Source organism: Bradysia coprophila, unplaced genomic scaffold (genome assembly GCF_014529535.1).
Source record: "Bradysia coprophila strain Holo2 unplaced genomic scaffold, BU_Bcop_v1 contig_232, whole genome shotgun sequence".
Classification (NCBI taxonomy): Eukaryota; Metazoa; Arthropoda; class Insecta; order Diptera; family Sciaridae; genus Bradysia; species Bradysia coprophila.
In genome coordinates, this window is record NW_023503493.1 from 11,846,566 (window position 1) to 11,869,000 (window position 22,435).

Below are 22,435 nucleotides of genomic sequence, written 5' to 3' on the forward strand. Positions count from 1 at the left end.
AAAATAACGAACTTCATTTTGTCTCTAGTCTACTCACTCTCTAATGTAAATTCTTTACCGAGAGATGGCGCCGCCCTTTGTTCATTTGAATTTGTGAAAGTAAATAAATGTCCTTTTGTTATACAAGAATATTCTGAAGTTGTCCTCAAGCGGCCAGTTCCTTTTGCTTGTTCATTTGCATGAGTGTGGAAAACAGAAAAATCGTCGTCCATGTGTACCATTTCATTATTCCGTTAGACGAGAGCCGCCACTCTGTTTTATTTCCGGCGGAACAACATATACTTCACGTGAAGTGAATGGGATCCTGAAAATATTTGTGTGAAATGATTGAATTTGTTAAGAAAATGTACATCTTTACCGAATAATTTCTCAGACACTTGTGTTTGCCTCCAATGGACTATTTTAGAGCGGTTCAATTTTGAATTTTGTTCTGCGTTACAAAATTGTTTAATGAACATGAATTGGTTAAGGATCTAGCCAAATTTCAAAATCGAATTCGAAGTATTTAGCAGTCGGAAAATCTTATGATCTCCTCGCAACTCTTAGCTCTAATTTGATCGAGGCTGCGATGTATAACTTTATTTAAATTCTTTTTGAATTCACTTGGACACATGAAAACGAAAATTCAAACGAGAAAATTGTCACTTTCCGACAGACAAAGCAACGCCACTCATTCACAGATGACTAGCAAACAATAGTTATTTGTGTATCTGTTTTGGACGATTGAGGGAATTTGTGGAAATCAGTTTTAACCGACTCCAGATACACGTAATTAATGTAAGAATTGCTTCAAATAACATAAACCACTTATTTATGAAGAATGGATAACAATTCCACTCATCTTAAAAGAACAGACACTTGAAGATCGATAAATTGAAAATTTTGTCGTATAGTGACCTTGCTGCAAACAAAATGGCGTAACGTGAGGCTGGTATGGCAAGTGTGGTATCGTTGAAAAGCTGCAGGCTGTAGGCTGATTAGGCATTATTTTTTGTTGCAGACAGGGTCAACCTGTGTATTACAGATGAGTCCAAGTTTCGCCGAGGATGGTGAAAGTAAACTTCTTCAAATATTGTACAATTCAGACAAATTTTGTACAATCCATTCTCGGCGTTTAATGGAGCATGGAATCCTCTACCAATATCGTCATTCAAAGAGTTTCAAACTCTCTTCATCTTGGACATATCACGATTTAAAAATGTCGAAATTTCGACTTTGGCTGGCTGTGGCTAACGTGGTGAGGTTGTCGAGGGAAGCCATTTTAACACGAATTAGGTTAGAATTAGTCCATCTATTCGTTGCGATAACAAGCTACGAAAAAGCGATTCAAATATTTTTTCTTGAACATCTCCAGGTGGCGAAAAATCAAAATTTTAAAGTTTTCGACTAGCCGATTTTCAGATTTAGAATTTAAAAAAAACCTCTTGAGAGAGACAGTAGTAGCGCAAATACTTTACTTGCAAAAGTATTGATATGTCCATGTTATGTTGACTTGACAAAAAATATTGTTAAAGTCCACGAAGTAATAGATTCAGGATAGTCACTGGAAACGAAAAAACGCTTTCATGTCGATACAGACACCCTATTTTTAATGAACGCTACAACCTACACTCCTAATTGTTACATTCGCGTAAGTTGAAAATAAAATAAAAAATATTTTTGCCGTAAGGTCGTGAACACCTGAACATACAAACGAAATGTTTAACTTTTCTGGGTAAGTCGCACACGGAGTTCTCGTCACGAGTTTTAAAATTCACATATAAATGGAACATTTCAGTAGCTTTCCACTTAGTTACAATTTGAATTGACACCTGATCAGTAAAGTGAACAGTGACGAGGAATTAATTGAAAATGAAAACTGCAATCGTCAGCATCTTTGTTGCCTTCATTTTTGGCGTGAGTATTTAGACGTTTTTACGTTAGTCAAAGTCATGTTAGAATAGATTTTTTCTTCAAATAATGTAGAACGTAAATGGAATCCTACCCATACCACCTCCAAATGATATAGTAATTTGTACTATGGAATATAAAATCTGCGCAGAAGGACAATATTCGGGAACAGGACTGGATGGTTGTCAAGACTGTCTTCAATGTCCTCAGACAACATTTGAAACATGTTCAAATGGAGAGACTCCTATCAAAAATCCACACATTGAAAACGAATGCCCAACTTGGCAGTGTCCAGGCACAATGTGCACTTTAGACTTAAAAATCTGCGCAGAAGGACAATTTTTGGGAACTGGAGAAAGTGGTTGCCCACAATGTCTCCAATGTCCTATGAAAAAGATTGGCTGTCCAGGTGGAGTGTCTCCGATTAAAAATCCACACCAAGAAAACAAATGTCCAACGTGGAGATGTCCGGCTCCCAGACCAGTGTGCACTAAAGAAATGAAAATATGCAAATTCGGACAACATCTGGGAACTGGAACAAGTGGTTGCCCAGAATGTCTTCCATGTCCACAACCAAGACTTGGATGTGCTTACGGAGCGCCAATACCAAAGCCAACACAGCAGAATAAATGTCCAATGTGGTACTGTCCAACAAATCCACGTCCATTACCTCGTCCATTGCCATATATTACACCAGCAGTGGAGTAAAATCCTGTTCTTGTTGATAAATGGAATGTTAACAAAAATAAATTTTTTTGTCACTTGGTCATTCATTTTTTTTTCACTCCGCAAATTTTTTTCCAAAATTTAAATCAAAAAATCACAAAATAGCAAAAATACAAGAGATCTGATAGATGACCCAAAAAGTTCAATTCGATTTTAATTTCATGAAGTTCGTCATTTAAATGCAGAACACCGGAACAAATAATGAGCATTTCTGTCAACTTACATTTTGTACAATTGTAGACACGAGTCTTATTTAAATAAATGAAAAAATTCCAAAATTTGTTCAGTTGTTATTCAAATTTGCTTCTGAATAGGAAGAAGATGAAACTTTTGTCACAATTTTGGGCATTTTTTTCTCGATATTTCAGAAAAAGAAAGAAGATAAACGCCTCTTTGAAGAGAAAGGATGACGCAACTCCTATTTTTTCTGCTTCCATCAGAAAGGGTGACGCTCACAGCTTCACCCTAGCCTTTCCGCCATAAAAAAATTGCGTCACAAATAGCAGATGATTGCGGTTCTAAAGTAAGTTTTTCCGATCCATACTTTTGTTTCGCTCTACCAGTATTGAGTTTCCTCTGTAGAAAACAATCAATTTTCGCCCGGTCCAGACAATCGACCATTTTCTACTTACAACTACTAACTCAATTTCTTTAAAAATAATTAAAAAATTTCCTTTGAGACTCTGCACTAAATTTGAGCTGATACGGGAACCAATCTGTAATGAAGAACACTAAAATTATTTGAAGAACAAGATTTCGGACTCACGGCGTTGGAGATTGAAGCGACATAAAAAGAATTTCAAAACATTCCAGGAGACCAATTCAGTGATTCTTTTATTTTTTATGTCGAAATGTCGAATGGCAATAAAAATTTCAAAATCCGTTCAGAACCTTCAGAAACAATCGAGTTATTACCCCACAAAAAAAAGACAAACATTGTATTGGGAATAGCTCCCAGGTCATTAGATCAGTTTTGTCCATTTACAAACTAAACTTCAAGAATTCGTTTCTTCACCAGGGGAGACAAAGATTTCAAATATCGGTTCAGAACCACTCAAGTAATCGTCCCATTGAGAATTGAGAGAAAAATTCTATTGGGAATATTTCCCAGTTTATTATTGTCCACCTACGAACTTCGAACGAAACCAAGCAGTTCTAAGTTTCTATATTTTCAACATTTCATGAAACCGATTGCAGCGAACTTCTCTAGACGTAATTTCTGAGATAAGGTGGGCGCAATTGAGTAAATGTGAACTAAACCGTAGTCGCCAAGGTTGCCAAACATGATCAAAAATTGTTGAATAGTGTTGTCTCCGTAAACATATTCGGCGCCTCAAATTTTGAATATTCATACTTTTTAAGGGGATATAACATCGCAAATCATTTAAGAATTAAACCCATTCACAGCAAATTCATTTTTAAATCACTATACCACTCTGTCAAGCACACATTTGACACATTTGCACCCGACATGCTTGTCAAGTAACTTAAAACACAAACAAAATTGATTTCTTCGTGTATAAATAGGAAAAATAGTTTTCAATTGATAGATTTTCTCGATTATAACCAGATAGTATAGGTAAGTGCCGTAAGCGGTCAGTAATGACTTTTTCAAAGTTTAACTATTACATCGTCAATGTGAAGCAATGTTTCGTTTTAGGGTCGTTTTGTTTGATCACATTTTCCTCCCTTAAGACCCGATGGATGTTATTCAAGTTACTCTTTCTGTCTGACTTTTCTAATATTGTTTAGTATGCTAGTCATATTATCGTGACGTGTGTTTTCAGCACATCGTTAGCGTATTTTCAAACTCCATTCTTGATCTCCCTCAAGCAAACCGATGCCCTATCGACTGTATGCCTTCCTTTCGGCTTAGTAATTAGGCACACGTTGAAGTTAATTGCGGCTTGTCAACTTTCGGCACACTGGACTTTACTTAAATCGTCGAGGAATGCCTCCAAATAAATTTCTAAAAATCCAAAACGGAATTCTAGATTTTTAGAAATTTATTTGGAGGCATTCCTCGACGATTTAAAAAAAGTCCAGGTGCCGAAAGTTGACAAGCCGCAATTAACTTCAACGTGTAGTATTTACATGCTCGGTGGAACGTAAAATATCTATAAATAATTGCTTGTATTGTGTTGGCTTGTGTGACTACTCCACTTGCCCAAAGCTTACACTTGTCAAAACAACAATTTTACAAGCAAGGACGTTAATCAGGGACTATTTTGAGAAATCGAATTTCTCAAAATTTCTCAATTATTTCTCAATTATTTCTCAAAGAATTTCTCAAAAATTTCTCAAATTTCTCAAAATTCTCAAATTTCTCAAAAATATAAAAAATTTCTCAAAAATTTCTCAAAGATTTCTCAAAGAATTTCTCAAGAATTTCTCAAATTTCTCAAAATTTCTCAAAGAATTTCTCAAAAATAGTCCCTGACGTTAATATACCAATACCAATCAATATCATTATAGTCAGAAAGTTCGCTGACTCTACTGTAAAGTATACATTTCAGACAAGAGTGACTATAATGTTCCGAATGTATTTCAGGTTTGACGATGACCGAAGAAAATATTCGTGACGAACTGAGAAAAATTGCAAACGTTATGGATAGCGTCAGTTTGGAGACTGTAAAAATTGCTAAGATTCAGGCCGATATGTGTGAAGTAAAGAAGGAAAACACCGGCCTCAAGGAAAAGGTCAGCTCGTTAGAACTGAGAGTTACCAGCTTGAAGGAAGAAAATGCCACTTTGAGAAGCGAGGTTAACACGCTGATAGGTGAAGTGAAAACGTTAAGTGGCGAAAACGCCGTTTTGAGAGGTCTAAACAGAACTGTGCTGGACAAGGCAACAAAATTGGACGAGGAAAATATCGTTCTGAAGAATAACGTTGATACACTCAGGAGCGATTTTGATGTGTTGAAGTCGACATTTATGGCGAAAGGTACACTATTACCTCTTCTGATCATATAATTCAGACTAAATCCTACATTTTTGTTCAGTTGGCCAATGCAGCAACGAACAAGAATCTGATTTGGCAGGTGGAGAAAAAGAAGAACTGGCAGTTGGAGAAGGAGTGACAGGTGGAGGAGAAGAATTGGCAGGTGGAGAAGAATTGGCAGGTGGAGAAGAATTGGCAGGTGGAGAAGAAGAACCGGTTGATACAGAAGTAAATTTAGATGATGGAAATATTGGAAGAGAACAGCAGAAAAAGAGAGAGCAGGTAAAGCTAACCATTTTTTAGATTAGTTCAGATTAAGCTTTTTCAAACTTATGAGACTTAGAGGGCTTAAAACTTACCTTTCTTCACAATTTCCTTCTCGCCAAGATAGAAACGTTCCGTAATTGGAAAAACGTAATGAAACAGCGGAAAAAACCTGAAGAATTTTGGGCATCGGGTCTCGTAAAGTATACCATGGAGGAGTGGGAGGATGCGGAAAAGATGGATGGTGAACAAATTTTGGATTTCATTAATACGAACGTCGACGAGCTGACGGCATTTATTTCATCGGAGAAAAGCAAGGAAAGATTTTTCCTCACATTCATTAAGTTGTGCTCGATGCGCGATGTATCAAAATCGAAATTTCAGGAAATCATGCAGTGTTTTGAGGGTCGTAAGTGTTTTTTTTTTGTTGACAAAACCAATTTGGTTTACATGACCACTGAAACGGAAATTGTAATTGCAGGAGGATCGTCACAAAATCATCGGATCACCGAACCTGAAGTTCGAAAGTTCACTGAACTTTATAAAGGATTACTAGAATCGAAGTAAATGTTGAGTCCACGTCAATTTGTACATTAACGAACAATTTCTTCGTCCAAATAAAGATTTCTTTTCGGTAACTTCTCAAAAAGCACAGTCTAATGACTCACAAACTGGAGTTGACTGAACCTCGTCTCATAAAATCAAAAGTACAAACGAGAAGATCGACACTATGTAACACCAACCGATTTTGGATGCGAGAAAAGTGTATATGAAATGGATCAACGTCAGCGTGCAGTTAATTATGTGAGCCTGGTAGAAATTTCGTGATTCACTCAACAAAATGTTGGATTAAAACGTCAAATTTCTTGTTTCACTCTGTACATAACGTTTTTCTGTTAACAATCTCAGACCTAACTGATCTCTGTTTGGAATTAATTCCCACAAGTCGAAATAGGCCACCGTCAAAGTCAACGACATACAACCAGAATATGACACCGATTGCGCTGACGTAAACAACAAACATGCGAAAAGTGTAAATCGAGAGTAGGACTTTTTATGAAGTAGAACAACGACACCGCTTTATGCGAGCCTAGTAGAAATTGTGATTCAGACAAAAAAAAATTGTCAGAATGACAACTGTCTTGATTCTCTTCTTTCTTACATCATTATTCTGTGGGTGACATTTGTCAGAGTTTTCTTTTGGTATTTTGTAGAAATTGATGTAGGTAAATGCCCCATATGACGGCATTACCGGCAATTTCGGATAATGTTTGGATTGTTTTCGTCCTTTTTTTGTTATTTCCACTCTATACAGTTCACTATATGTTAAACAATGTGGTGACAAGACAAAAAATATTCATAAAATAACTGCCATGTCTGTGATCCATCAAGCACTTAACTTTCGTCGACTCAACTAGAAATTTTGAAGATCGGGTAAAATTACTCAGATTAACATGTAAACTTACTCCCATCTCGCTGCTACAATATTATTCACCTAGGAACTCAAAGAATTTTCTACGTGTCTATTCGCCCATCCCGAATTTCGTATACGATAATAGTTATTTGTTCAACGAGGGAAGAAAAGTTGGAAATTGCATCTAAGGTGCAGTTTGTAGCCAGAGCGTAGCGAGAGCCACAATTCACCTCTTCCACACTGATTTTGGTAAACGTTTGCCCTTATCGAGTAGACTAGAGATCAGTTTCATTCATTTGTAAAAGAACTAGTGTATCAGTATCAATCAACCTTCGAATAGCTGATCCAGCATATCGATTGTCCTTAGAAGTCGGCGGCCCTAGAAGTACAAAGAGATTATGTTCCGCAAATACATAAATGTAACATTCGATACACGAAGCCACAAAGTCTTATCTTTTTATAACAATTGTTAAGGTCAGTAAAGTAACAAAAGATGTAAGGTCAAGTCATTCTTGGATTATCACTTTTCCGATCGTCTATGTGTAGAACAAACAAAATCAAGAACATTACAACAGTTAATCAGCTTAATAGACACACTCTTATATATCGCTGGATTATGTAAAACTTGCACAAAATGTATTCATGCGCCGTAGTCAGTGTGAAAAAGTGATTCGAACGGTGCTGAGCTAATAAAATTTTATAAATTTAGAAGAAAAAATTTCTTTCTGACAATGAACAATTGCGTATGGTTTGGATTAATTCTCGGTTTGGTACTAATCCACACCGAAATGAGTTACGGCAAATGTACGTATTTCCATTGATGGGCAAGTTCTCACAATCATTTCCACTAAATAATTTCGACATTTTTCTTTCTTGTCCACGAAAATTGCAACAAAATCGAAAAATTGATTAGCTGAAGCCATTTGTTATATGAAACATTCAGAGGACATTTGCTCGTTTGGCGAATCGAATCAGGTTATTCGTTACTACTACGACGAGGAAACTAATGATTGCAAGAGTTTTCTGTTTGATATCGAATGTGGCAGCAGTGGAAACAATTTTCTAAGGAAAGCAGACTGTGAGAAATCTTGCAAGCGATCTTCATTCTCTGTTTTGCCGTAAAACCAGTTCGAAACACTGGAAACACCAAAGCTTTGGAAATACACATTATTTGCTAATCGAAATGTTTGCTTTTAAAATTGATGCTTCTCTTGATGCGTCACGACCTGAGTGTATTTCATGGATTTGCACGAAATATATGAAATGAAATGAAATTAGTTTTTAGATGGAAATGCACATTCATAAAATTCAAGTCGGCTTCCCAACAAAACTGAGATTGATAGCATCAATTAGGAATGTCTAGTGATGGAAAGCTCACCTATTGCAGCTGACATATCCTTGGAAATAGAATATTCAGTTGCCGCGGACCATGATATGTAGAATATTGGAAAAAAGACCATAAAAATCGTCTTTAAATCTTTAACGAAGTCATTTCGACGAAATTCTTTCTTCAAATATTTGACTACAACTTTCAGGTTTTAAAAATTTAAGATGTCACATGCCATTCGAATTATTGGCATCGTCCTAACATATTTGTCATATCCTACTCTACTTAAAGCTCGAAACATATTTACCGCTGTAAACAGTACCTGAAACTTCAAGTCTGTGCAGGGTATGTTTTTTGGAAAATTTATTTAGAAAAAACTGCCGAAGTTTATCAAAACTTACCTCACCGTAATTGGCCAAAATTTACCAAATTTATTTTTGTGAAATTTTGGTAAACTTTTCCAATTTTATCCAAAAATAGGTGCTGGGTCTGTGACATGACCACCTGACCTGTTCCAAGGTTTCGTTTGAACTCATATTGTTTACTTATCTATGTCTGATGTTGTCATCATAAAGATTTAATGGAAAACATAGTCCTTTGACTGAAACTTGTGTTTTTGGCTGTGAAACGCATATATTTTGACTGGGCTACTCTTCTTTTCTTCCACTGAAGCACATAGCACATTAAAGCTAATTTAGTACCTCTGACAATCTGCTGCAAGTTGTAAACTACAACCAATCCACCTGACCAAGGATGATCTTGGTATTATCAACTAAATATAAAGCTATTGCCCACACCCTGTCGTCAGAATCAGATTACCTAAATGCTCGCTAAAATTTTTAAGAAATTTGCGAGATTTAAAATCGTGGACTCTATACTAAGGATTCTGACGACAGTAGCGCAGTAAAACGGTAACCGTGGAACATACTTTTATCATCTCACATACTTGAACAGCTCCTGAAACTTCCAAGATTTGTTTGTACTTCGTGGAAAATGACAAGGGACAGGACGTAAACTGAATAAGATTAACAGCTGCTCTTTCATCAGCTGGAGTTTATGCTAATGTTTACAATGTGATTATGCAGAAATTTCGGCCACTTGAGAAACCGCGACAAAGTGGAATTATAGGAAAAACGGCAAGTTTTAGGGTAAGGGCGAATTTTAGGGGAAACAGTGAATTTTTCGACCATTTTTCGAAAGTCGCCGTTTCTTCTTGTCGTTTTGAAATCGGTCACTTTTTTGTAACATTCGCTTCATCTTCTAGAACTCGCCATTTCTTCTAAAATTCGTCGTTTTTTCCAAAGATTGCCGTTTTGTCTCACCGTCTTCTAGAATTTCATCGTTTTTTTTACAAACTGTCTAAGGAAGGAGTTAGGTTTGTTCCTACTGATTTCATAATCCTAGAAATCGCTGTTTCTTCTAAAATTCGCCGTTTCTTCTAAAGTTTGCCTTTGTCGCCGTTTCTCAAGTGGCCAAAACTTCTGCATAATTACATTGTAAATGAATAAACCATTTATACACAAAAGAAGCATGAACACCAGCTGGTGAAATATCAGCCGTTGCAAGGTCTGCACTCCAATGAAATTCTGAAGTACTGGAACTCCAGTAATTTTTTAGTAAAGTAACGAATCGTGAGCTGGAAGTCTCCATCTTGTGTAGCACATCGGCAAAGTGTACGAAAGCAAATTAAACTCAAGCTGCAGTTCAATATCATCAAAACACATATATTCACTTAGTTTAAGATCCACTACTAGTATAAAGTCACTTCTCGAATTACAATGTTCCTCTCTTGCTCTCTCTTTCTCTCTCTCACTTAGAATTCATTTGAAATGCCTCTTTGTATCGTTAGCATATATATTATTGACCCCGGACGACAGAAACAAAAACTCCAATTTCTTTTCGCTACTTAATCGATTTAAATCTATCCTAAACGCACACACTGTGTATGTTGTTCCTACAAATTTTGTTTTGTTTTGTTGGTTTGTGTTACCAGTACAACCTGGTTTTAATCTTTAGCTACTTTACGATGAACTTTGCCGCCCTTCTGATGGATGCGTTTGTGGTAGCTTTGCGCTAAACTGTTCACTATCGACATGACAAAGAAGCAAACCATCAGCAGAACGAAATATTCGAACAATTTGGCGAGAAGGTTGAACGACTCTTTGGGCGGTGCGTTTGACGAACGATGCAATTTGGTTTTTTGATTTTCCAGGAATGTTTTGAACGAATCCTGAAACTTTTTGCCAAAGTATGGAATGGCACTGACAAAAACGACGGCTTTGTCGATCAACGATTCGTTGAAGGCAATGATGACAAAGATTTTTTGAATGTGCATTTTTATCACAGCTTTGCCGATCAATGTGGCACCGAAGAATGTCCAAAATGGTACCAAGAAATGACCGCACGTGATGCCAGCCAAGTCGAACAACGGATTCGGAATCTAAACAAGGAAGGCAAATGAAAACGTTTCGTCTAGTGAAACCTGAAGTGGTAATGACTTACACTTGCACACGCCAAAATACCAAAGAAACCGACCCGTTCAACGACTCGTTCCATTCCCAATTTCAGGCGCTCGAACAGCGTCAAGTCATCGCCAGCCGCCTTTTTCCGTTTCAGTTCGACAACAGCCTTAAGATCTTCGTCCTCATCCTCATCGATTCCGGATAATCGAGATGCTCTAGCCATAAAATATGGCGGTAGTTCGCCCAATGCTGTACCAGCACCCCAGAGGAATGCTTCTGGTCGAACTTTACACATGATGCTCCATAGTGACGGAATGAATTTCGGATTTATGTGTTCCGGACAAATGATTCTGGTGACGAATGGGGAAATTAAAGAGATCGCCCACCGTTAGAACTTCAGTCACTTACTCATCAGGATACGGTGGCCGTGGAAAATCCAATGAATTACATTCGTATGCAGCTAGCGTCACGCTGGCTATGTGTGGTCCGAGATATAACAAGAATGTATGTAGTCCAGTACCCAAACCGACCGATGATAAGACACCCAAACCGCACCAGTAAATGATGAACCATAAATTTGATTTTATGGCTGTGAATAGGAGCTGATGTCGTCCGGGAAGTTGGTTTAATGCACAAAAAGCGGCTATGAGCGCAACCAATATGCTGAGTAATAATTTATGTTCTGCTAATCTACGGGGTAAATGGAAAAGATCGGTTAAGCTTCAACCGGTCCATCTGTATACACCGCGATTGTCACTCACTTTTTCCTATAAGTCTGTATTAATATCACTATTTCCAAAATGAAATACTTTAACGTGACCAACGGCTGTCGCAGCAGCGTTATTTTGCTGCGTTCGTCCCGTTCCTTTTCCTTGTCCTTTGTACTCTGTTTCCGGACGAATGATGCCGATCCATTCGGTGTGGTTGGCGATGAATTGTTGCCGGTGTGGTTTGCTTTCTGTGAGTTTGACGAATTGACATTGTTTTGTTGCTGGAGATTTGGCATCTTAAATCCTAATCTTTGGAGCTGAAAAGTCGGAATTGGTTTGTGGTTAGGAAACGGTGCAGTGATTACGATAAATTGTATCTAACGATGAAAAAAAGTAAAATTTGTAAAGAAATAACGAAAGCAAAATGCAGCGAATCGTTACATGCAATTACGTATAGATAAATCACGATTGTAAAAGGGCAAATAATAATTTATTTGTGGTAATTGTGCTTCTAATTGACTCTCAGTTTCGAAATTAATAAAGCGGAACTGACTAAAACCAAGAAAATTTGCAATTTTTGTATAAGCAGTTACGTCCAGTGCAACACAGTTACAAAATTATTTTCCTGAACTGTCTCCTGAACATTGTAAGTACGACTAGCTCCCAAGACGCATTTCCAACTTCAAACACTTCTAGTGTGAGCTAAGCATATTTTCAGCCAGAGATTCATGTAGGAGAGTAGTTCACCTGAAACAACCAGTCTCTTGGGCCTACATGCATCTTAGTCCCTTGTAACGCCGAATTGCTGCACGACATACCACGAAAAACATTTGTTTTACGACTTTTATTTTTGAGCCCTAGAATCCCAAGAAGGGTGGGCCTTGTGTCGAAATCATTGTCAAAATGAAGGAACTGGTTTCAGACGACGTATTAAATTTAAAAAAAAAATGTTGAAAGGCATCTCGTAACAGACAACTTGAACTTTTGTGTTGTCATCTTGTCTGGTAAGCAGAAACTATTTTTTGGTAAATTTTGAGAATTGAATTTTCCTATATTTTTCCATATTTTCCTTCAATTTCCACAAGAAAAAATTTATGGAAAATTTGAAAAATGTTGGAAAAATCGGGAAAATTCATAAAAATATGGGAAAAGAAAGTGTTTTCCCAAAAATGGTGCTATTTACCCTGCTGGCAAAACATGCTATTCAAAAAAAAAAGAATTTTAAATTCCAATCTTGGTTTTCTACGATGAGTGCCGGCCGAGATATACACATATATGTACTAGGCCTATCCTCATTAAAGCCTTTTTTATGCTGAAAAAATAAAGTCGTAAAAGAAACATTTTTCGTTTTTTCGGGCTCTCAGTCTAAATTAGTATAGATTAAGATGTCTGATATCGAAGAATCCATCAAGTTCATCAAGCTGTGGTTACTTTCCCTACTCGTGGTATTTTGGTTTCGTTTAATGGAAAAACCACCGGTAAGATCTTCCTCTTGCTTGTAGAATCAATTGGATATACTTCATAGATCAATACTGTTTTGCCCACGAAAAAAATCCCACTTTCCTATCTTTTACTGTTCTTCTTTACCTGATTTACTTTCATTTGCCATTTGAAAGAGCACGCAAAATGAGAGAAATCAGAAAAATGGAGAGGATGAGCTTAAATACGAGAGTAGGAATTTTTGTGTGGTCAACGCAGTAATGAAAGATAAATCAAATTTCCACAAAATCAATTTCGTTTAGACATAAGACCCATAGCAACATTGCATTTTAAATGGAAGGAATGGTCCATGGTCCAGTTATTTCACGATAAATTAAGTTAGACTTGTTAAGCTGTGAAGAAGAAGACTGAAATCAATCTCTTTTAAAAACCTGTAAAGTTGCAAAATAACAACTCACAATCTGATACTTCTTCCTCATTTCCTCTTCCTATATTATGACCTAATATAATCCAAACAAACAAACTCTGCGTAACAGACACACCAACCGCAATTTTGTACAATAAATTCGACGAAAAATCAATTCGTAAACAAACATTTGATCGGAATGTGTATTATATAATCAGAGCTTTGCGTATCACTACTAGACACAAAGACAAATCATAAAACAGCTTGAAAACTTGTTCCAATTCGAATAGGATTTGCGTGTGTACATAAACGAGAATCGTGTTTCATTCAACAGTTCTAACTGATATAGCATTGACTACAGAAATTTATAATGTTATCTAATGTCTGTCTATATACAAACGAAACGAAACATTAAGAAAATAAAATAAAAATGTTGGAGGCCACATGACCCAAAACGTTACTTTTGATGATAAAAATTCACAAAAAAAGACTGCACGACGAAGGAATGTGCTTTTAAGTTGCGTATCACTGGAGTAGATACAATTTACAACCGGTCTTCCATCCATTATGTACCAAGCAAGAATTATTGGCACGTTTTAAAATCCATTACCGTTTCCCGTTTCCAATTAATTATTGAAAATGAAACGAAAGTGGAACGATGAGAATCGTACCCAATTATGACGAGTATATTTTTACAAAACATTTTCGGGCTGTTCACCTCATCAATATTAAAATAAGAAATTTGATGACAGAGGTAGAAAAAGGAATGGCGGCTAAACGTAAATTTTGCTGCAATTAAACCCTTTTTTGTCTCCAGTTTTTAAATGGTAAATTTTGCGTAAATGAAATTGACAACCCGAGTCAGGCCCGAGCGCACATCTAGTGCGTAGAACAAAATTTTAGGAACAGAAGCGAAATTTTAATTTTTCCAGACGAATTTTTAGTCTCTGCAAGTACTTAATAGGTATTTATGCCACCGAGTGACCATATCTGTTCCTCATATTAGCATGGAAATGTTTCACAAAAATTGTGAAAATTATTGCAGCCACACATCGTATGATCAAAATTCCAGGCTAGACACGAGATTTCAGGTACAGGAGTTTTTATAAACGTCACTTTTACGCACTAGTGTAGATTGCCACTCGAGGCATCAGGCAAGTATTTATTACCGAGTTGCATACAACTTTCTCAACAAAGGCAACGAAAGCTTTACTTTTCGTCATAGAGTTGAGAATTTTCCGTTGTTGAAGAAAATATAGTGTGCACCCCTTTTTTTTAGTACACGCCCTACCTTAGGACTAATACTAAAAAACAGACTAATTCAACACGGTATATAATATATCTACAATCAATTGAAGTGCGTAAATAGTTGCGCACTAGTGCGTAAAAGAGAAGTTCACAAAAATGAGAATCCCACACCCAAAAAAATGAGATATTGGATTTAATGTACATCCGCCCAATTTTAACGAGTAACTCGTAGAAAGTACGTTTTAAATGTACAATTTACGGATGAGTAAACCATTGGTCTTATTGTGTTTTTGGGAGTTTTATCCGTACATCGGTGTACACTTGATCCGTACTTATCAGGTGACAGTTGTGATTTCTATATTTGACACGTGAGACGCCTACGACACTGTATAGAGTGTTATGATGAAAGGGAAGAATATATTTTGACAAGTACCCCAAGGCAAGTTAAAAAAAAACTGTTCTTCTGTCCTCTCGCTCTCAACGTACCACTCTGAGTCTGGCATGTAAGAGGTGCTGGGTTCAGATCCAGTGCAAACTTTTTACTTTTTTTTCCTTATTTTCTCGTCGAAAACCATAAAAGCAGATGATGTGATATGATTGTATCATTACGAATCATCAATTAAGTTGCATTTATTCTTGCCTGTCTGACATTTACTGTACGTTTTAAATGTACATAGTGTACGGATAAGTAAACCATTGGTCTTATCGTGTTTTTGGGCGATTGAAACGTATAACTTTATTTTGGGTGCAATCTGGTTCTAAACTTAATACGTCAACTTTATTACATCCCAAATTTTCCTCGTTTGTCTGTCCTTGAAAGTCTTCAACAACAAAAATTTTAAACATTCAAAGAATCCACTTCAATTACAACAATTTATCATACTTTATCGTTCGGAACTATACACTCGAGCAACAGAACAAAAACAAATTGACGATTCATTCATAGCTACAACCATATCACCCATAGCAAAGCGACAACACTCCATATGACATTAGGATAAACAACACAAATACATTTGCTCACTTACAGCGTTTGCCTTCGAATTCGACACGAGAAACGACTATACCGAAACAAAATGTTGTTGCCACTATACTGACGCAACAGTTTAATTAAATCAATTGTTGTACACTTGATCAAACCCGTATCTGCTTGTGATACTAATCAATAAGTTATTAGTCGCACACAGTATCCAAAGCGTTTTGTGTTAAACAATCAACAATTACAGTATAACGTGTTGGTACGAGACGTCAAACATTTTAAATTCGTTATCATTATTGTGAAATATGTGTAATGACCAACGTTTTACGATCCAACACAACCACTGACGTGGTCAAATAGAAATTCAAATTTCAGTTTTTCTCTGCCATAGTGACGAGTATATACATTTCCGTTAAATGGAAGATTAGATACGCCAGAAACACATTAACTGTCACGATACGCAAGTTTATGAGTGTACATAACACCAAAATTGAATGGCCAGAGATGGTTTAACGTTTCGTTCGACCGAAATTCATCGCATTGCAATTCTGAACCAATTTGTACGATCGTTGAACTTATTCCAAAAAAAATATTTTTTTTTTCATTGAAAGCGTATAAAAGACACGTGTCCCCTTCAATAGCATTGACGATGCGCAAAACGATTCAACTAAATAAACTTACGGATACGTTCAATTAAAGCACCAACGTTCGATTCAGAAACAGAAAGAAAATCCCCGATTTATTTTTGTGTTTGCAAAATAACTCTTCGAAAAAGACAAAGCGATGAATCGTTAATCGACTCTACGCTACCGCTTGCGTAGTAACTATACTATGTATGAGAGATGGTGACTTAGCTAAGGTATTTTTAGTATCAAAAGAATGTAGAGAAACATTTAATTCAGCCAGACATCACCTCATTATTCGTCGCGTATAATGTATACGTTATAATTACATTAGTTTGTTGACTGTATAATGTGATCTTTCTTGTAATGGACCCGACACACAGGCACACATTTTAAAATGTTTAATATGTGGATATCGTTCGGTATATCAGTGTCAGAGGTCATTATTCATTTGTGTAATGTGGCATTGGACATCGTAACCTTGACAATAATACGCTCGAAGAAAATAGACCTAATGAGCGTACGCGATAGACTTTCGCAATAAATTTCATAATTACTTCAACAGCACCTTGAATATGAAGACGTTAGATTGATGAATTTGCGTTAAAAATGATAATGTCGTGATAACGAGAGACAGCAATTTAGCTTTCGTTAGTGTGAGTTATTTGCTCGCATAATTAGATTTGATAACATAACTGTCGTGGAGTGAAGTCGTTAATGTAAAAGATGGATTCTTCGTTCAGGTTATAAATTAAAATAAATTTATTATTCACGTAACAGTGGCGCGTTTATTACGCAAGCAGTTTAATCTCTACAATCAATTTTTTATTAATTTCTTATCCGTTAATCGGTAAGATTGCATCAATCAACTGAAAATTATTTAAAAATGTTAAAAGACGCAAAACTGTGACGCATTGAAAATGTTTTGTTATTTATTTTCCGAGCGGTAGTGAAGTATCACATTACTCGACGCTTCTAATTCTAAGGAATCGCTTACAGGGCTTGCTATTTATTCTTGAATTTTTTTAAAATTCCTAAAATTTCTTCAAAGTTTCTAAAAACTCTTAAAAATTTCTTGAAAGTTCTTTTCAAAAAAATCTAGAAATTCTAAAGAAAAAACCCTTAATGGCTTAACTAACCTTTCCTCACTTTTCCTTATTTAAATATTTGAATAATGAAGAATAGGGGATCTGAATGGAAGCTGAGAATATTGAAACGTAAGAATAGTACCCAATTAACCAAATTCTTCCTTTCCGAAAATTCGGAAACGAACAATAGCGACATCTATTGTTCGTTTTCCGAAGGAATTCGAATTTTCGGAAAGGAAGAATTTGGTTAATTGGGGTAAAGTCCTACAGACCTTTTCAATAAAAACAATGCTTCATTTGTCGTCAATATCTTCAATTTGACGCAAATTATGTCCTTTATTATAACGCCAACTGACTGAATTATAGACTAGGCCTAGGCCCAGATGCTCATAAAGATATGACAAGAACAACCTTTTTCGTATGAGATAGTGAACCCAAGCGTGGTGCCTAATAAATAGGGATTTGACATACACGTTGGCTATCCGTCCACCTCGATTTTCTAAGCTGACGTGTAGATGTAGATTTCATTATTGTGACTTTAAGCTATCCCTATTATATTAGACCTACTAAATCTGACCATTGAGAATCTTTGGTTTAGAGTTATTAAGTCGTTAAATATTTCGAATAAAATTTTGCAAGAGCATTTTGTCCCAGAATGTTAATTCAAAGACCGTTTTGTACCTACAATAGCATCGCAGTAGCATGCTCTCAGTATTGAAAAAAAAAATGTTTCAATGGACTTTGGCCTGTTCCAAAGTACATACATCGTGCACAGCAACAGTAATGATTCACTCAACTAATTTTATGTTTAAACAGTATTTCAATGTGTTAGACTCTAAGCCTAAGGTCATGTTTTATGGAGGGTAGATATTATCTACTAGTTAGGTAGTTGGTATGCAAAACAGTTTAGTTAAATGCAATGTGAAGACTAAATTCTTTATGAGCATTCCTACATAGTTACGCATGGGCTGGGCACATCATATTTAATAAGGAACACATTGCTTCGCTCTCCTCAATTATAATAATTATAATTATAATTATGCAGCATTTTGACTGCATAAAAACAGAATGCAGCACTTCATTGTCAATGCCATCAATGAGTGTAGTAGAAATCAAACGAATTCTATCCTGAACATATTGAACATGATATGACAACGATTTGCTGTAGTTGTGGGGCTATGTCCAACACTGACACAAAAGAGTTGAAAACTTACCGGTTGCTGGTAACTTTGTTTTCAGGTATAATAGCTACCACATCTGTAGCTGCAGCTCTTCATACGAAAGGTACAGGTAGCATATACTACCTGGAGACAAAGTTACCTGTAACAGGTAAAATTTGCAACTCTTTTTTGTCAGTGAAATTCACAGAACCACTTTTACATGTTACATACATCGAAAACGTATTCTTGATATTTCAATCACTACTTTCGACACCCTTAGCATGTGAGTAAATCCCATTACATAACTCAGGATCAAAAGGAAAAGTCTTGTTTTTGTGTGCTTATTGAACTCACCTTCGCCTCGCATCAAGAAAATTTACAAGAATGCTCAATTTTTCGTCTTTTTATCCCTATTTGGACTAAGGACTATTGAGACTTCGAAGAGGAAAAGACAATCATTCAGTTAATGTCACCCGAACATATATAGCTAAGTCGAGGTCTAAGTTCGCCGCAGCTTGTTGGTCCACCAATACAAAGACTGCATGAGTGGATCAGCTGGTAAGTATAAAAATTTGGTTGACATTGACTGTAAAATTACTTGAACAAAAAGTTAAATTTTTTTATCGAAAACTAGTTCGGCAGTATGTAAATGCGCGACAGGACTGGGTGCACAAATCTCTCTGGACTCAATTTACTAATCCTTATTCTTGGCAGTACGTAACTTCAATCTTAAATCAGCAGAACTTAAATTTGATAACAGCTACTGACAATGAGACGATCAGCGATTAATTTGGCGATGAAAGCAAACAATAATAAACAGACGAGACACTTTTGTACAAAAATAAAATCGAAATATTTGACGTATAATGAACCATACATAAGAAACAAGCAAACGAAAAATATCAAAATGTGCAACAATCAGCAAAATAAATTACAACTCAACGATACAGACAAAGGCATGCATTTCAAACTGAATAAACAAACACGTAAATTGCAAAATTAAATTGATGAACTGAACTGATTTGATAAAAATATATAAAAAGACGCGACCAATAATGCAATTGGACGGGAAAAAGTGTCTCTTATCGACGAGACACACCGAAATTGACGTTCGGAAATAAAAAATCAATTCAATTCAATTCAAGCAACAACAACAACATGATTGGGTTAATAGAATGTTAGTACCAATTCCGTTTTATTTCCGGTCGTTTTCTGGCCCCGCTTACGACACTCAACTTTCAACTGATCTTTGGTCAACGACGACAGATAATTGTTACGATCCAATTGCTGCTGTTGCTTACTCAATCCAGAACCATTTTGCTTCAATGCTGTTGCCGACACGGGCAAATTATTATTGGCAATCAACGCAGCTGGTTTGATTACGTGCGATGAGGATGAATTACTTCCATGGCGTACACGACGTTTGAGTGGCATAATATTATTGACTTTGGCGTTTGGCTTTTAATTACTTGGTCTGAAGTCCACTGGGCTGTTTTTTTCGGTTGTTGTGTCGCTTTTGTTAATTTTTTAATTTTGTTAGTATCGCTAAACGAATTGCTTGGACGACGAGTGGGACTCCGGAAAGAAATTGTGATGGGATCGATCGATGAACTGAATTAGTTGGAAATGTTAAATTTAATTGTTAGTAATGACCGTACACCGTAGGCTTTATTTGGTATGATAAATTCGGTTTTGTTGTGCTTTTTATTGATTTGTCATGGATTGTCTTTTTTTATGGTATAATATGACGATGCGCACATCCATATTTATAAAAAGTAAAACAAAATACACCGAAAAACATGGAAAAAATATACCGGAACCATAAAAATGTAGCGTTTCAAGCGTCCCGTTCTATGAATGAAGTTTTGTTTTTCAATTGAGAGAGAAAAAGACGCCGCAATTATTCATCGAATTAAAGAGGAATTAGAATGACGTTTTGATGTAGTTAAATTGTGGGGAATTGTGGCAATTCGGCGAAAAAATTTAAATAAAAAATGCAGAAAAATCAATCAAATTGCCGACAATTCAAAGCCACAATAATCGCCTTGAATTGAAAAACCAATCATCTAATCGGCGTATTTTTATCGATTTTTTTTTCTTCTCCTCTCTCAAATGAAATATTCAATCGGAAGTGAACCCTGCCACCAAATAATTAGAATGAATTGTTAAATATACAAATAAAATTGTTTCAACAAAATAATGCTTTACGAACAAGGTTCTCCCCATTGTCACCGAAACAGTGAATTACATTTCATTGAAGAAACAAGTCCACACACAAAATGCAATTTCATTATCAAAATCTGTCAGTGTTCATGAGTAAGTATTATAAACAGGTTTTTCGTTCAATTTAAAATAGCGCACACACACTCACCTATGAATGACTGGCCAGACTACACATCACCTGATTGTGTTATTCGCAAAAAATTTACGGTATTCCCTTTTCGACGAAATGTTCAATTCCAGTTGATCAATTAATTTCGCCGACAAAATCGCGGATCAGGACACTGAATAGTTCTTCACAGTTCAGAATTAATTCAAACACTAAAACCTCGGCTGATCAGATTTCATTAATATTGACAACAAGCACAAGATTTAATTGCACAATCAACCGAAAGCACAGCCGCTCGATTTATTAATATTGTCTCTGAATGTGTGTAGAAAAAAATAATTCGCGAAAATTGTCTGATCCGTTCCAGAAAAAAGCAAGTTCACTCACACTTCTTAAAAGTTTTGAATCAAAGAAAAAAAATTCAATTGAAATAAAACCGAGAAAAGAAAATCACTACACAAGCGAAGCACAACTAAATTTACCACTGAATTTTTGCGGACTAACTTTATTGTGTTGCTACAATTCTTTTTTCTAACAAATACCAGAGAGATAATTAACAGGTACTTATCATTTCACATATAAATTAATAGATTTTCCCGGTGTAAATGGTTTAAATGAACGAAATAGACTGAGAGATTGAAGGAAAAAAATTTTTGTTACAAATTATTGGAATTCATTTGAATACACACTGTGCAAACGTTGCTTCGCATTCTCTTTTTGAAGAGGAGTGACAGATAACAATTTCATTTCAGTGGAGACCGTGGTGTAGACTTATTTTAGGCGCGCTTTTTTGGATTTAATTTTTTTTCTGAAATTCTTTCCATTAATCCATTAACTATTTTGGTTCATACGTGTGCTCGACGAGTTTTCTTATTATTATTTGGTTCCACAATTTTTCATGTATTTTGGTTCAGGAAGGTGCGGGAATTCAAAAGAAAAAGATATTAAAAATTAAATTGATTTCAATGTATTAAGAATGAAATTGCCAAGGCATCGAACAACTGAGATTGAAGCCACATCCGATCCGAACGATCGATGGCTCTATAGAATCGTTAGTCTCCCCTGACAAATTTGTGGAACAACTTTTTTCTTGTTGTCTTTTTATTTTTGGCAGCAGAGTTGAAAAAGTTTGCTGTGTCATTACTGTGTCGTATGTTGAAAAAAAATTATTTGTGAACTTAAAATTGAATTATCTGGCCAATAAACAGACGATTTATTTGGAAGTGTGCAGGTTTGTTGTGCTTAGAAAGACGGTGCGATACATACCCAAAAAGGGTCGAAAGGTCCGTGTGTGGAAGCGCTAGACTTCGAAATACAGTGTGCGGTTATCGGCTCCGGACATCAGCGATCGTTTGACTTTGGATAGTAGAGAGCAGTCCACCAGGAGAACAACGATACTACGGAAGCCGTTGGCCGTCGCTGTCCAAG

General features: G+C 36.1%; 2 protein-coding genes and 3 long non-coding RNA genes across 14 annotated transcripts; 4 read left to right on the plus strand and 1 right to left on the minus strand.

Moving 5' to 3' along the window:
• The first annotated feature begins 114 nt into the window (after positions 1 to 114).
• LOC119076654 lies at positions 115 to 15,835 on the plus strand. Its single transcript, XR_005087678.1, has 3 exons — positions 115 to 254; positions 14,971 to 14,974; positions 15,825 to 15,835. It is a non-coding gene; the product is annotated as an uncharacterized LOC119076654 (long non-coding RNA).
• On the plus strand, positions 1,711 to 2,153 carry LOC119076653. The gene is made up of 2 exons (XR_005087677.1): positions 1,711 to 1,896; positions 1,966 to 2,153. It is a non-coding gene; the product is annotated as an uncharacterized LOC119076653 (long non-coding RNA).
• Positions 4,067 to 6,677, plus strand: LOC119076649 (major antigen-like). 6 transcript variants are annotated; one of them, XM_037183533.1, is made up of 6 exons: positions 4,067 to 4,195; positions 5,168 to 5,560; positions 5,619 to 5,666; positions 5,709 to 5,839; positions 5,945 to 6,227; positions 6,288 to 6,675. In XM_037183533.1, exons 2-6 carry the CDS (start codon positions 5,176 to 5,178, stop codon positions 6,386 to 6,388), a joined length of 948 nt encoding a protein of 315 aa, XP_037039428.1. In that variant the 5' UTR covers positions 4,067 to 4,195; positions 5,168 to 5,175; the 3' UTR covers positions 6,389 to 6,675. The 6 variants fall into 6 exon arrangements, with proteins under 6 accessions (XP_037039428.1, XP_037039427.1, XP_037039424.1 ...); XM_037183532.1 differs by having other exon boundaries at positions 5,619 to 5,720; positions 5,757 to 5,839; positions 6,288 to 6,672; XM_037183529.1 differs by having other exon boundaries at positions 4,067 to 4,204; positions 5,619 to 5,839; positions 6,288 to 6,677.
• LOC119076652 lies at positions 7,861 to 8,413 on the plus strand. Its single transcript, XR_005087676.1, has 2 exons — positions 7,861 to 8,039; positions 8,149 to 8,413. It is a non-coding gene; the product is annotated as an uncharacterized LOC119076652 (long non-coding RNA).
• LOC119076648 (vacuole membrane protein 1) lies at positions 10,261 to 21,736 on the minus strand. 5 transcript variants are annotated; one of them, XM_037183524.1, is made up of 5 exons: positions 21,050 to 21,736; positions 11,786 to 12,051; positions 11,433 to 11,714; positions 11,065 to 11,374; positions 10,261 to 11,002 (listed from the first exon to the last, which is right to left on the minus strand). In XM_037183524.1, exons 2-5 carry the CDS (start codon positions 12,028 to 12,030, stop codon positions 10,568 to 10,570), a joined length of 1,272 nt encoding a protein of 423 aa, XP_037039419.1. In that variant the 5' UTR covers positions 12,031 to 12,051; positions 21,050 to 21,736; the 3' UTR covers positions 10,261 to 10,567. The 5 variants fall into 5 exon arrangements, with proteins under 5 accessions (XP_037039419.1, XP_037039417.1, XP_037039421.1 ...); XM_037183522.1 differs by lacking the exon at positions 21,050 to 21,736 and adding an exon at positions 19,864 to 20,289; XM_037183526.1 differs by lacking the exon at positions 21,050 to 21,736 and adding an exon at positions 16,489 to 16,637.
• Positions 21,737 to 22,435: the final 699 nt, after the last annotated feature.